Source organism: Athene noctua, chromosome 1 (assembly GCF_965140245.1).
Source record: "Athene noctua chromosome 1, bAthNoc1.hap1.1, whole genome shotgun sequence".
NCBI lineage: Eukaryota > Metazoa > Chordata > Aves > Strigiformes > Strigidae > Athene > Athene noctua.
Genome location: NC_134037.1, coordinates 34,007,952 through 34,023,820, shown reverse-complemented (window position 1 = coordinate 34,023,820; position 15,869 = coordinate 34,007,952). Strand labels below are relative to the sequence as shown.

At 36.9% G+C, this 15,869-nt stretch overlaps 1 protein-coding gene across 9 annotated transcripts in view; it reads right to left on the bottom strand.

The window, feature by feature from the left end:
• Window positions 1–15,869, bottom strand: part of COL19A1 (collagen type XIX alpha 1 chain) — a 211,153-nt gene that overhangs the window by 175,973 nt on the left and 19,311 nt on the right. For all 9 annotated transcript variants that reach the window (XM_074895826.1, XM_074895832.1, XM_074895830.1 and 6 more), the window contains 2 exons: window positions 755–878; window positions 89–364 (listed from right to left, as the gene is read on the bottom strand). In XM_074895826.1, coding sequence (XP_074751927.1) covers window positions 89–364; window positions 755–878 — 400 coding nt within the window. The remainder of the gene's footprint in view (window positions 1–88; window positions 365–754; window positions 879–15,869) is intronic.

Below are 15,869 nucleotides of genomic sequence, written 5' to 3'. Positions count from 1 at the left end.
AATTAATAATCAGTTTTGAACCTTTTATTTGCATAATTCTTTACAAAGGTGTTAGTAAGTTATCTGGTTTTCCTGTCATGCTACTCACATCTACAGGCTTATCATCTGCAGCACGAGAAGCAATCAGTGTCCTTCCCTGCAAGTCAATGGTGAATTTTTCATCAGTCTGTTTTCTCTCAATTAAATTACAATCCAAATAGAGTGAAATGATCCCCAACTGTACGCTAATACCAAGCTTATGCCACTGTCGATCAAACAATGGATAAATTTCTCGACTCTTAAAAGTGTAGTGCAGTATATTTCCCTGAGCAGATTTGGTCATATACTCCACAACCTTTTTTGTACCATCCAGAAGGACAGAGATCTGAAAGCAAAATAAAATAAAAGCAGTCATTTAAAATTTACAAGTAGAAGAATTAAACACATATATAAACTATATATAATAAAAATACTTCAACTACATAGATGGGGCAAGAATTATATAATGAAGCATTCTTCTATGTAACTTTGTAAATACATATCAGCTATAAATCATAACATGCCTTCTTATCCTGGTCTACAGTCTTAACTCAATACATTTTGTTAAATTTCTGTCATTCCTATAATAAATCATCAATTATTTCAGAGCAGACTGTCTATTCCATATAAACTGTAGCTACATTCAGTGGTGAAAAATCCACTAAGTTGTATTTGCCGTATTATATGGGAAAAAAAAGATTCTTAATGAAAAAAATAAATTAAAGATGATTCTAACCTCAGGTGTGTCATACTGATTTAAAATTTGCCATATATACCAACGCTCTTTCTTGGTATTTCGCCGTACACGGAACGTAGCTACTAGAGAGTATTCTTCAGGAAGCCCATTTGGAAATACTTGCCTACAATAGGAGGGAGGAAAAAAAGGACTTCTTGTTATTCTTATCCACACAAACACTGCTTAAAAGGAATGAACAGAAATAATACCTGTCAAAAAAAAGGAGCCAAACACTCACTCATACTCATACAAATTCACAGGCTTCAGTGTTCACAAGTGCCTCCTCTCAAAAGTACAGTTCAGTCTATTTATAAGAATGGCTGAAGATTTCATTAATGAATTTTTTGTTCTAACTTTTTAAAAATCTGTTATTATTATAAATATGAATATTATAAAGAGGAGTCTTAAAGAACTGCTGTGAAGTGAATGCCACACACAAACATATTTTAAAATACTACTTTTCCCAATTTATTGCTTGGGATACTGGAAAAAGTTTCCCAGGGGATTTGTGAAATAATCCCCATCCTTGGAGACTTTCAAAACACAGCTGGATGGGGCTCATCATAACCTGATCTAACTTTCAAGTTGGTTCTGCTTTGAGCAGGGGATTTGATCCAGTGACCTCCACAGGCAACAGCTCGGATATCTTGAGTATAAGAACAGCTGGACTTTAGCAGGCTTGAATGAAAATAAGAAATGCATTTCTGAAGAACTGACTTGCTGCTGTTTGATTTTGTTATTCCTTTCTTACCTATTTGATGTCTCTAAAAAAAAAGTCTGACTTGCTACCTTGCTACCTATATCACAGAATACAGTACAACACCACTTCTAAAAACAAAGTTTGTATTTCAGAAAAAATGAAATTAGTTTGTAACTCAACTCTACAGACTTTGGTAATCATTAAATACATACTAATTCTGTACTAAACGAATTAGGATGTGCAATCAGCTTTCTTCTTTTGAAGCTTCTGCATTTCAAATTATTTCTTTTCTAAAACAGAGGTAAGACATGTGAAAACCACAGATGCACACTACTCAAGACACAAATAACTAAAGTGTTAAAATTGCTGTTTACTGAAAACCGTCAGGATTGCCCAACTAGCCACATGGCAATTCCCTGGATCAGAACAGAGGAAACTTTAGGGCCCCACGTAGCACAAAAATTTCCTCTGTTTTTCTTCCCACAATCATGTGAAGTAATAGTTTAGTTCTAAAAAACTACAAATGGGATTATAATTACACAGTAATGTGCTATAAAGGCTTTATTAAAAAAATTAAAACCAAACCAAAACAAATGGAAAAAAACAGAAGAGGAAAGCACCAGCTGACAAGACAATAACCCCCCAACTCTCTTAGAAATCAGTGCACTTCAGTTAACTTAGGATCTCAGTAAAAATGCCTTCTGTGTAAGACGGCTTCTCTAAATCCTGCCAAAGAGTTTCTTTATGGACTGACACCTATTTAAGTCCCTGATGTGGGAATCACACTTCTTTGGCTTATTTCCCACAGCTGATTCCTGTTTTATCCCAGGACCAAATTGGCTGCTCTCCCACACTGTTAGTGGACCCATATGCTCTGTTGTACAGCTATAGATGTTTCAGTGTCAAAAGGCAAGGCAAAAGTGGACAGGCTTTGCAGCACTCATATTTCAAACTACTCTGTACTTTAATTATGGCATAAAGTATATGTTTGATTCCTGAAGAAAATACCTTAATTGGGCATCAGTAATACATGAGTGCATCTCTGCACACCAGTAAACTATGTGGGTTTGGGATCAGGCCTACGGTTTACAGCATCCCAGGCAAGCTAAGGAGATGGCGTCTCAGGTTTACAGCTGTACACTAGACAGGATGTCCGGCTGTGGGAGCATCTCATTAGCTCTCCAAAATCAATTAACTTTCCCAGCTAAGTTCCATATTGGGAAACACAGGGGTGTTTACATTAATGGGCAAAGGACAGACAACTGCGGAAGCAAAATGATCAGAAGTCTTCATCAAATGAAAGGAAGGGAAACCATGATTGGTATGATAAGTCTGCAAAACTAACGGAAGTAGTTTCTGGACATGGTAGGTATTCTAGTAAATATGGAGCACTCTTTTTTTTTTTTTTTTCCATCATGGTTGCTATTTACTGTAAGACTCCCTGACACTTTAAGAGCTATCTAAATGAATGACAGTGTGAGTCTTCTAAAATGTTAAGTATTTCTTTCAGAATTTTCTCAAAAAGATTTGGTTGTGTGTGAGTGCACATGATATATAATTACTTTCCTTAACTGTTTATCAAACCACTTGGGAAACAGGATGAGTTAAGGTATGGGCCAGCATTATGAAAAAGAGTGAAAAGAATGGGAGCTCACTCTAGCTTCTCTTATATTTAAACTGACAGAGAAAACTATATTGGGAGAAACAAGAAAAGCAGACAAGGTCAAATTAATGCCTTAGGGCATTACATGACTTTCCATTAAGACATTTAAAGAGCTAAAATTCAAGTAGAATTGGACCAAGGATATATTCAGTTGGATAGACAAAATAATTTAGGTAGGAAGGTACCTCTGACGGCCAATGGATCTTACCCCCTACTCAAAGCAGGGCCAACCTGAAAATTGTATCAGGTTACTATAGTCCTGTCCAGCTAAGTTTTAAAAGTCTCCAGTAACAGGAACTGTTCTACAAACCTCTGGGAAACTTGTTTCAGTGTCTGGCCAACAAACAGTACAAATCTGGTATACAACTACTGTATACCAAAGACACAACTGAAGCAATATCTTTATTCTGAGAAGAGTTCCCATTGTGTAACAATATGAACATTCCTTGGTGACCAAAAAGTCATTAACAGATGCTTTGAAGTATACACTTAACACTCAACCCTTCCAGCCAGATGGTGAATGCTAAAAAGAAAAAAATGAAGGGATAAAATACTCAGAAAACTAGCATACTATCTACCACTATACACAATTTCCCCTATGCTCTTGCTCCCTGAATAGCCTCAAGTGAACATAATAGAATAAAAAGTAAGCATCTAGTGTTGAAGTGACTGAGGTACAGACCAGTAAGATACTATAGCAAAATCTAAGTATTACTACCATGCTATCTTCTGTTCTGTAAAGATCAGTTAAAAACTCCTCAGCAATAGGCAAAGTATGTATGTGTTTTAAAAAATAAGTATATAACGACATTTGATGGGGGGAAAAAAAAGCTGGAACAGAAACATGAACATAAAATCTTGTATCAGAACATGAGAAAAGCCAAACAAAATTTTGCAGAATACTGAATTTGAAATGCTGTCCAAGCTTATTATGTGTGATTTAAGCACTGTCAATGGCTTAGACACCTCTGGGAACACAGGCAGCATTAAGGCACCTCTACACACCTCTTTGAATCACAATGAAACTTGGGTGGGAGTTACATGTCTGCCTGCTTAAGTGATGGTGCTTCTGAGCTTCCCTGGAACTTATATGCAGATGCTGGGGGAAATATGTTGTCCAAAACGATTCATTTTAGGTGCCACCAGGGGTTAGGTGGTGCTTGAGAGTAGGCAATTTGAATCATTCTCTGAGGCTCAGGCACCCAAAGTCTGACTAAATTATACTTTAGGTGGAATTTAGAGTTTGATTTTCTCCCTCTGTCCATATTATCAGTAGTATATAATAAAAAATGAAAGTTGATGAATGGAGCACTATGTTCTCAAAGTGAAGCACACCCTTGGTGGAAACTGCTGAAAACAATAGCAGGAATTGAAGCACATGAACTGAATACACAAGCTTGAATTTACACACCCTAGTCTGCTGGATTGAGGTATACGATAAATTACAAAGATCCCAGCTGGCAGATTGAGGAGACCAAAGATAACAAGCAGGAAAATCCCTAACAATACAAGATTTTAGATTGTACATATATACATTACAAATCCAGACATTCAGGTATCTCTTAATGTTTCACACATTGAACCATCAGGCAGATGCATCCAGAATGTTAGTGAATACACACTGACATTCCTGCAACAACTATGAGCCATTTTATCAAAGCGTATGTACACTCCAAGTTGCAAAGGCTTTTGTTGCATTCTCCTTTTTTACTGTATTAAATGTAGCCAAAATTCTTCCTAAAAACAGGTGCAGTGGCCCAAGCACAGCACAGATTGTGCATTATGAGGTTACTAGAACAGCACTTACTGGAATTTTGCATGCACTTTACAATTGTATTTATGCATACCTTCTGCAGTTTGTAATGATCAAGTATAGACTGATTTTTGGCAAAATATTTCCTTATTCATTTCCTCAAAAGTCCTGAAAAATTCTGAAATGAAGATACCAGCTGGTTCTCCTACTGCTACCATGCTAAAAGAAGTAATTATGAATGAATTAACTGTGTATTCACTGTGCTATAAACAGTTTTAGTTCTATCTTTGTAAAGCAGTATTGAGTTACCCATATCAAATTTAGTAAGGCAATCCTTTATTTACCTTTTGTTTTTATTTTTAAAAAAAGAACTAATGGAAAAGCAGCATCTATTTTTAAATCTTATGAACGCTAATTGTTCCATATCAAATGAGAATACACTACAGTATATGATAAACTTCCGTATTTACAAGTATCAATGAAGCCTCCAGCTTGCTGAATATCTTCCAAGAAGAGAAAGATGAGCCAACTTACATTTCCTGAGAGTGAAGTGAGAGATGTTTAGAGTTTATGGCAAGACATACCTTTTCCAGCTGACATATACCATTACCTGGTATATGTCACTTGTAACATGACAATGTTACAATTATTTGGTGGCCAGAGCTCAAGGAGTTAGTTTAAACAATTTTCCTATGGTGGATAATGATTTATTTAGTACTACGTTGATGGAGACACTGAAATCTTAACCTTTTCGTGTTTGCTAAGGGATTTAACCAAGATTCATTATGAATAAAAAAGTAAAACTCAGGTGACCAAGTACAAAAATTCTCCACATTGTATTTTTGATTCTCGTTTTTTGCCTAACTTGACTGGTACAATGGGAGAAGGGGAAATAACTAACAAACAATTTAACAATCTCTGCCTATAAAGGGTATTTTAAATTCTTTTCAAATAAAAGTTAAGAACAGCTGTTTGTTACTCAGAATAAGAAATAATTTCCTTCCCATCCATCTTCCTCAAATCACATTAAGATGCACTATACAGTTTCATGTTACAGTAGGCCTCAAGTTGTTTTCATATGACACATTATATGATGCAACTCAAGGGAAACTATTCAGACAGCTTAAGAGTTATTAATTACTTAGGGAGAGCTCAACCCACTCATAAAATGTGCCATTGAAAGCAAACCTGCAAATTATTTTAACACTGAGAAAAGGGACTTACCTAATATTTCATATATTTCAGCATGCCTCTGCTTTCATTTACTTAACAGGTATAAATTAGCTGTCACTTCTAATATACCGGTGGTTTAGAATTTTTTTTTTTAAATAAAAGTCAGTGTTATTGCTATCAAAATTTTAAAGGACATTTAAAAAGAGACTGGTTTGAAAGAGAAATAGAAATACCAAAACTTACACCTTCGCAGAGTACTTTTCCTCTAGAGTTTCCACCAGTATTCTGTATTGTTTACTGGAATTGTTGGTGAACTCCTGGCCCTAATGAAGTCAAAGGTCAGACTGCCATTGATTTTAAAGAGGTCAGGCTAACAAAACTGTCTGCCTTCTAAGTTTGGCCAATTTCGATGCATTTTAACTTTCTAAAAAAATAAATAAAATATCAGCAGCAATAAGAACACTAGACTTAAAAGTAGTAACATATAATAACAGACACTGGAAATGCAACAGTCTTTCTTCTCATTTTCCTAAACAGAATTCTGCTGCCTGATAAAGTTTTAAGAAAAATCAGGTCAACGTTTAGGCTTTGCAGTCTTTTCTTGTGTAAGAGAACTTTCAGCACTTCTGATACAGTTATACACTTCCCTTGCTCAACTAGGATATTTGCTTTGTGAACCAAATAGGTCTCAGAATAATCATTGAACTTTCCTTGTACCTGGAAAATAAAAATAACCCCAGCAAAGACCATAGGCTACTAAAAGCAAGAATGTGTTATTTGGGCACACAGACATATTTTTGCTCCCCTTTTTAATAACGAATATATTTTTAAATGTAAAAAGATTACAAAATGGGTTCAGAAACTAGCGAGAGTACCACATTATAAAATGCTATATTCAAACAGCATGTTTCCCCTTCCAAAATATCACACCTTACCCTGAATGTTGCACAGTAAATTAAGCTGCTCTCTAATCAGTAGTAAGCATCTTTCCACATAGAGGCACACGGGGTGGCAAAGAACGACAGTCATACCACTACATGAAGGAACATGTGTCAGGGAAGAGGAGAAAGCCAGAGCATGACCACCTCAGAAAGCTAAAACTTTACGCAAAGTGATCTCATACTCCAAAGGATCCTCCTGCACTTGCACTGGTATAGACTCAAGAAAACACAATGCAAGAGTGAACCCAGACAATGGATATACTACTAAGCTGCCTTCTTATGTACAAAGCAAGTAAAGGAAACATATAGGGTACTAGGAAGGTTTGGGTGGCTTTTATAGTATACAGGCTCTGAGAGGTTCCTCCAGACACTTTCAAGCTCAACATCTAATGCATGGTCACCTGTGATTCAGAAAGACTGAAGTCAATCTATATGATTCACTCACATCTTACACTAAATACAGGTCTTGCAGTCAGAAAGTTTCTTTTCCTTAGGAGAATAAGCAACATACTGCTCTCAGTGTCTGAGAGATGGGGAACACAGATCGGAAAAATGTGGAACTCTAGTTCTTCCCCAAAGGGTAAAAGCATTTCCTCTGCATCTGCTTTCTCCTAGTCATGCAATTGCATGACACTTTCTGGTGTCCCTCTGCCTCATGCTGCTCAAATCATGGAAAACCATGTGTTGGTACCACTTTCTGACTGAGAAGCACGCAGAGACTTTCTAACAGTGCTGGCAGAAAGTGACCAAAACCAGCCTCTGTTGCCTCAGTCTATTTTTTCAACATGATTCTTATATATTTTTTCAGTAGCTGTGGCAGACAGGTAACACCTCTGTAGCAGATACTGATGCATCAGTAATGGATACCTTCAGTTCCATGTGCCCCTCCTCACATGGATATTACAATAAGAAGTCTCCCTTAGTCTACTGGTTTTAGAGTCTTGTAAATACAGGGATGTTTTCATAACAAGTGCCCTTTCATCGAACATTTCTCCACATTCCATGGATGCTAATTTAGATATATGAGCAGATTTTAAAAAATGTCAGTTACGAAAAGCTCCTTCCAGTACCAGCATCCATCTTCCTATCATAGCTACACAGAAAATATAAAAGTAATTCAAAAGAAAACTATCTTTTTTGAACTCTCATCATCTCCTGTCAGGAATCATGCTCTTCCTAGGTGTGTATCTCATTCTCCTTTCCTTTCTATAGCTCAGTGTAGAATATCACACGCGTGCACTCCCCATCCCCATTTTTCTAATAGGTTTCTACTCTTGTGATTCACTGTAGGGAAGAAACCTCCCTGAACACATGCAAACATGGTTTTATTCTCCAGCATGAACATCCCAGAAATCTTCAGTGCTCTTCCTTACTCAGAGCCACACTAAGAAATCGATTGCCTCTATAAGGAAACTTATTCAGGGTCTGACACATTCCTCACAAGAAATGCACAAAAACCAAACAAAATTTTCTCTTTGGAGATTAATGGCAGAATCCAGAGAAGTGTAATGATCTGTCTGTTTCTTCAGTGATTGTCTCCTAAGTTAATGCGCTTAAAAGAATGGAAGATATTTAAGTTGTCTTCAAATCATTCAAGAGTTGTAACAAGCTTTTTGTCATGTTTACATAATCTCTCAAGGCCATTTTGCTGTGCTAAATGTTCTAAAACCCAATTGTGCTACTCTTTTTTTTTTTTTTCCCCAAGTGTGGCACCAAGACAAGAGGATGTGAACTTAAATACTTTCAAAGGAACTTTACATACTTCTTTTAACATCTACCCGTGTCTTTATTTAGACATTTTATGAGCAGCTCTATAACTCACATGGTCCTCCTAGTTTGCTCCCAGAAATGGAACAAAGAGAACAGGTCTAGTTATTAGTCTGTTATTTGGCAGTCTCTGAAGTCAGTGAGATATTAAATTCTTATGCTAAATACGATTATCTACACTGGAATGGAGTTATTTGGCTGATCAAGAAACCCTCTGAAGATATTAGAGGCAAAATAATTACAGTAACCTCTGAAAGTCAACTGGCAGCAAAAATTGCTCTGCATGCATTTTCACATGCTTCCTACCCTGAAGCAAGATCTATGGTACAGTGCTAATTATTTGTAGATGTCAGTGGCTCCTGTTGTCTGGAAAAGCAAAGAAAATGAAGACTACAATAGAGGATTTGTCTATTGGAGACCATGATCATTCAGTCTGAAGACAGAGGATGCTCTTCATACTTGGAAAGGAGGGAGGAAATAAGGAATGATACTTCTTTTTTCTTGGCCTATATATGCATATAATCTTTTCTAAAGAAGGAAGAAATCTAAGCATCCATCTCTCCTTGGAGGCTTTTACAGCCAATTTACCAGCACTGTACAGACACTTGTACAGGTATCTAGAGATGCTAGCTGATTCCAGGAACAGAATGGTCATTTTAGTCTGGTACACAGGAGGGCTAGTCAGCTCTAGCAGAGCTGCATGCTGAGAGACTCGCACCACTCCTACTTCTCACGCTGGTCTTGTGAGAGTTACCTTCTGTATTTCTGGATGACATTGTGCTACTCAGCCTAAATGTATTGTCTCCTTAGAACCCTCAATTTCTTCCTGTTTAGTCTCCCTTCACCCCCACCCCAAGCTTTTGGTAGCTTTTTACAATGAGTCAATGGAACAAGTGCTAGGAAAGTGAACTGTTGATTATACTTGGAACAGGCTCCCCTTTTCCTTCCCTGGTTCATTCTGCCAGGTCCTGGACAACCCCGGCTGATGGTAAAAGGCAAACCATCTTGCAGGCCAGGATTCCTCTTAGAAAATGCTGAATGCTCACAGTGAATATAAGAGCATGGCTGGCAGTGGTAAGGGAGAGCTAGAAGGACTGCTACATTGAGTGCAGCTGAACCAAACTAAGGGATGCTTTTTTCCTCACCTCCTCAAATAATCGCCTGGATAAGTATAGTCTCCTCCTCTTCAGCATGCAGGACTGCCTATAAATAAAGTAATTCCAGGCTAAAGTCACAAGCAGGCCAAACCAAGAAGTGCTTGAGAAAAAATAAACACAGGCAACACTGAAGGTACTACAGCCTACAACACTGTTATAGATGTATATATCTACCCATCTTGGTTCCAGCTGATCCCCCCCAAAAAAAGAAGGTGTAAGTGGTAAAGATTAAGTTACCAACAGAAGAGACTAGAGTAGGAAAGAAGGTTAACGATACCAGATATCAAGGTCTGACCTGAAATAAGTACCTCTGTCAGCTGCAAGAGTGAAGCTACAGAGAGAGAACATGCTTTTGCTTTAACACCCCCTACACACAGCATAACTAGTCTATGAATATTTAAGTCTGGTGTTCTGCTTACAATCTGAAGGATAATTAGATAAATAAAGTGCTCTTTTACAGTTTGTAAAAACTGTTAATGTTCATGGGTTCTATGTGAATGATTACGGAAAATAAAAGATCAAAAAATTCATTTGTATCACATAAAAGACTTAATAGCATTTTCAGAAACTGGAAATTATCACTTTTCTGAAGTCTCAGGACTTAGAAATGAGTTGTCTAACTAAAATTAAGTTTAAAAAAGAAAAAGTGTCCATACATCTTAGCCTGCATCTCTCACACTTCCTGTAATAATGAGATTTTTGGTAAATAAAAGATTAAATGGGGTTAAAATATATCAAGCTCAAAAATACCAACACTGCATTGCTATCTGCCAAGTCATAACTATGTTTAACAGGATAGGCCAAGGACCTGTGACATGCTCACTCTGTTAGTATCAGACCCAGCTGGGAAACAGCCAGGTATTCCCTTTAAAGAGCTAGAAGAGAAACCAAAAAAGCTTGGAAAGAGAGATGGGGGTCTTGCATTAGGCCCAAGACAGAGGTGTGGCAAGGAAGCTTCAAGCAGTGGTAGCTTCAGATAAGTCAGTGAACATTTTATTTACATTTTACCTAAGCTTCACATCAAAAGAACCCACCGAACCCAACTTGAAAGAACACAGAACATTACCAGGAATTCTTCTCAGGCTGTGGAAACAGGTCAGATGCCTTATACAAACGAGGACACTTGATATGCTGGGAATTTACAAATTTTTCTCAAAACAGTGAAGGCTCCCCAGTACAAAAAACTTTGCACTAAAACTATACAACTAGCAGAACTAGAATGAACAATGACCTTATTTTTCAACAGTAAGGCTGAGACCAAAATCTTTACTGCTGATGAAAATTCTGAGAACATGGTATTAACAACTACAAACCTCAGGCTAGCAGATGAAGTGCTAAGAGTTATGACAGTAAAGAAAGTATCACTAATATCACCAGTATTTTGCATTGTATAAAATTGTAACATTTAAGCATACAATGAGATGCAAGAAATGTTTCAGAAGTTCTAAAAAGGAAATACTTTGTTCCCTCACCATCCTATAACAAAACCAGCATTTTGATGAATTTGCTCTTACCCTTTAAATTCGTTGACAATGGAATTAAGTACCCAATATTATAGGAATCTATATTCTTAAGGGAGAAAACTTGTTAAGAGTATAATCTATAATAGAATCCCAGAATGGCTGAGATTGGAAGAGACCTCTGGAGATCACCTGGTCCAACTCGGGCAGGGCCACCTAGGGCCAGCTGGATAGCAGTACACATTTACTTGTGTATGACAACAAAATCAATCCAACATAAGCTGTTTAAAGAGATTACATTTATGTGCAATAACAAAAGTTAGGATGCTGTAAAAAAATGTTATCTTGGGCATAATATGGATTCATATTAGTACTGTTAACTGGTCCTTAAAGAGAGCAGTGAAGCAAGGCTGTGTTATAACTCTTCAGTCTTTCAAGAACTCCAACCAGTTAATGAGTCATGACTTTCCTTTCCATGAAATCATACCAGTTATCTTGAATCACAAAGTGTTTTTTTAGTGCTCCTAACACTTTCATAACAAACCAATCTTAAGCTTATGTAATTTCCTGGTAGCATAGCATATCTGTCTCCACATACTAACAGTAATACAATCATTTATCACTTCCTAAATTTAAAGAAAGTCCTGCAGAAAAGAAAGTAATCTATAAAAAATAAGAAATCGTTTCAAAGTCTGTGCTTATTTTTGAGTAAACATAGGTGTCTGATGGCCTTTCTTGCATCTGACATTTTCAGACATTCAAGTCATCATATATAGTTTCATTACTGAATTATTGCTACAACTTATTTTCTGTTTGGTGTGGTACATTTTCTTCTCACGTCTCTGTCCATGTAATTATTCTTATTATCTTTATCACATATTATCCACAGTTCATATAGGAATGAAACGTCCTATGTTAAACATTCTCAATTCTCAGTGACTTAATTTCACAGATCTTTTAAAAAAAACAAGCATCCTGCACTAGGAGACTCCCATCCCAAAACACCTCGTTTTCAAGTAACACCTTTACCTTTAAAATGAGTGAGCATTATCTACTAATTCTGTACAAGTCAGCTGCTAGACGTCAGTACTGAGCAATGGCAATAATTAATGCTGCAATAGCACGTTATGTACTTCAAAGTAAGCACATCCAGCATGGCGGGTCCTGAGTGCAAGAACCGGAGCTGGAAGTGTACTTCTTCCTCCCAAGTCTCGGCAAACAGTTCCTGTTATTGCATGTGCTCCTGGTGAATATTATTACCTTTTTAGTTTAGTTTCACAGATTAATTTAAATGTGCAGTCATCTAGCATTCTAAACTGCTCACTTAGAGACAGATCTAGTAAGATAAAAAGTCAGGTGCGTGGAGTCACAGCACCTTGACGACGCTGTGTTGTTATTCCTCAGGTATAGTCCAAAGTAAACCTCACCATCCTATGCATTCAACAGTATTTGAGTAATCAACACTGCTCACTACAGTTACGAACATACACGTTTCTTACTAAACTCTCAGCAGAGTTCACAGAGAAAACTAAGTAAAAGAGATAAACCAAAGTTTATCAAGGTCTTCAACATTAACATTGCCAATACAGGTGTAGCAATAAGCAGTGCCCTAATCCCTAAATTAAAAGACACATCCCTCTTATGCGACAATTAAAAGCCTACTGCCATATTAGGAACTATGAGTGAGTTATTCCAGGCCTGTATTGTCATGCTCAATCCCAGAGTAATTTTAGGATTTTTAATAGAATTCTGAGATTCTGCAACTAGTCACATTGACTAAATCCAAAAATAACATGATCTCTTGCAGATGGTTCTGTTGATACACCAATATCTGCATATCAGGACTTAGTTTCTATAGACTACAGACTGTTGTTCACGTTCAAGTTTATTAAATCATTCCAAGTTTTGAATTGAGTTTGTGACATGACAAAAATTCACTTGAGACAGGGTTGCAATCAGCAAACTGTACACTTATGACTGAAATCAAGTTGATACCCAGACCTCCAAGTGAAAAATCTAGGGCATGGATTGTACTGTTGATGCAAAATTTAAAAATATTTTTAAAAATTGGGCAATTTATCTCAATAAATAAAAATGTTTCATGATAAACTGCAAAGAGCTAAGTCCACAGAGAAATGCTAGAGGCCAACAATTGACAATAAATGAAAATCAGTGTAATGAAAAAAGCAACAGGCAGTTTCACTCTGAGAGAGCCCATGAACTATTTTTAGATAGAAAAACTAAAAACTCAGAGGCAAGGTGGGGGAAGAGAATGATATCTCTGTGACATCTTTAAACAACAAAGTCCCAGTGTAGACACAGATGTATCAGCACAAACTTCTTTTTGTAGGTACAAGTTTAGTTAAGAGGAGAAACACCTTAAAGTATAGCTAATGCAAACTACATTTCACAAAGTGTTAAATCACTAAAGCCAAAAAAAAAAAAATTAAATCTGATTTATTACAAGTTTTTTTTTTTTCCCACTCTGCTGATAAATGACTTCTGAAGCACATGGTACCACTGCTTCAGCTGGAGAAATAATATGCATTTTACAAAGACACTTGAATCCTCTCAGCACAGTCAGCAAAACTGATAAATGATCTTTCAATATCTAATTTTATACTACAACATATGGGGGCTACAATCTATCCTCAGCTGTATGCATTATATCCAGTACATTTCACTGAATTCTGTGTGGTTCAATGTAGTGTTCCTGTATATACCCATATTTACTCTGGATTTCTAAGAAATTTCAACTGTATTAATTTTGCAACTGCATTTTTGTTCTAAGACTATGCTGTCTAGTGTTTTTATCAAATACAGGTCTTGTTACCTTAGATCTGTATCCTGCTTATTGATTTATGGTACTATCTTGTACTCACTTTTGGGGGACATTATCTCTAAAAATAATGACCAAGAAAAGCCAAGACAACGTTACAGAGATTTTAAAAGTCAGCATGTTTGGCAGGGAGTAAGAGATGTATAAACTTTTGTGAAAGTTCTTCACAGTCCGGCACCACTTAAGGATCTTTTCAGCTAACATACCGGTAAAATGAACAACCTATGGTACAATCTGTGTCCAATATTTTGAACAAGGGCCATAGGGAAGCAATGCAGTTAAACTGCTTGTGCTGAATCTAGAAATCTAATAACACAATAACTTTGTTTACCAATAGCCGTATCTATGACAGTCTATGTTTTAAGTTTTGCTATCTCATCCAATAACAAAACTGAAAAATAGTTTTGACATACATACTGGATGAAAATAAAACCAAATTCTATATAGGAGTATATAGCAAAAATGAAATTGCTTAGATATTGCAGATGCCATTGTTTTAATCAGAACAACTTAACTGTTTTCCACAGGGCAGGTTAAACCATTAAACTGAAGGTGCCATTTCAGGGTTCGCTTAAGCTAACGGCAGGCTACCCCCCACCCCAGCAGCGCATTCTTGCTACTTCCACACTGTGACTGCAGGAGATCACACACAGCCACAGGGATCAGCTGCCAGCCTCGCTGACCAAAGAGGCTGATGCTGATGTGCAAGAAGGGGGATGAGGCTGAGAGCTGTAGAGGAGTGCTGTGAAGGCGAACTCCTAATATTATTTTCTTCCAAATAATAGTCTTGGCTAGACAGATTTCTCCCTCAAAACAGAGGCAACAGGAAAAAATAACATTAATCTGAACTGAAATACCTGTATTTCAAATTAAGGAAAGCTTTTTAAGTAAGGAGAGTAGACTGCCTTTACTCTTTGTTCACCCAGTTCTTCCATGATTTGCGTATTGCCTGCCTTAAGTTTCATTCTGAACCCTGAGGCACAGGGGGGATCCACACAAACACTGCTGGTCTCCTGCACACTCTGTGGACCAGTGCCCTTAAAGTACACATCTCCCAAAAGCTTCTTCCCTTTATCTGCAAATGCTTTATGGCACAAACAACACTGCTGAGGAAAAAAAGGAACAGAACAAGTCTGCTTCATCCAACATTGTCTTACCACTTCAGCTGGTACGATGCTGCCACGCTAAGTGCTCTACTGTTGGGGGAACACACTACAGATCAAAGAATTCAGATTTGCTACAGTCAGTGGCATAACTAAAATTGTTTTCCCGCTCTCTGTTTCCTCACAGTCTGCTTTCGATGTAAGTACTATACATCTTTATATATACTCTTCCCCTCTGCCACTTCTTTGTCATTACTATTCTTTCCTAATTCTTTCTACATAGTAAATTGCATGTTAACTTACAGGACAATTCAAGCCCATTATAGCAATTAAAATCCACTAATGCCTGAATTTAAAATTTTATTAAAAGATTTTCATGTATTTCTTGTAAATGGTCAGGTAGAAACAAGCCCAAATATACAGAAAAAGACATTAACATTCATTTTTTAAATGAAGCATTGTCCTAACATTTTTCATGGTAAGAGGCCCCAGTTTTCTCCTTAGTTAGGAAACAAAATTGGTATTTACATGGTAGGTACAACTCCAATTTGCTCTTTCA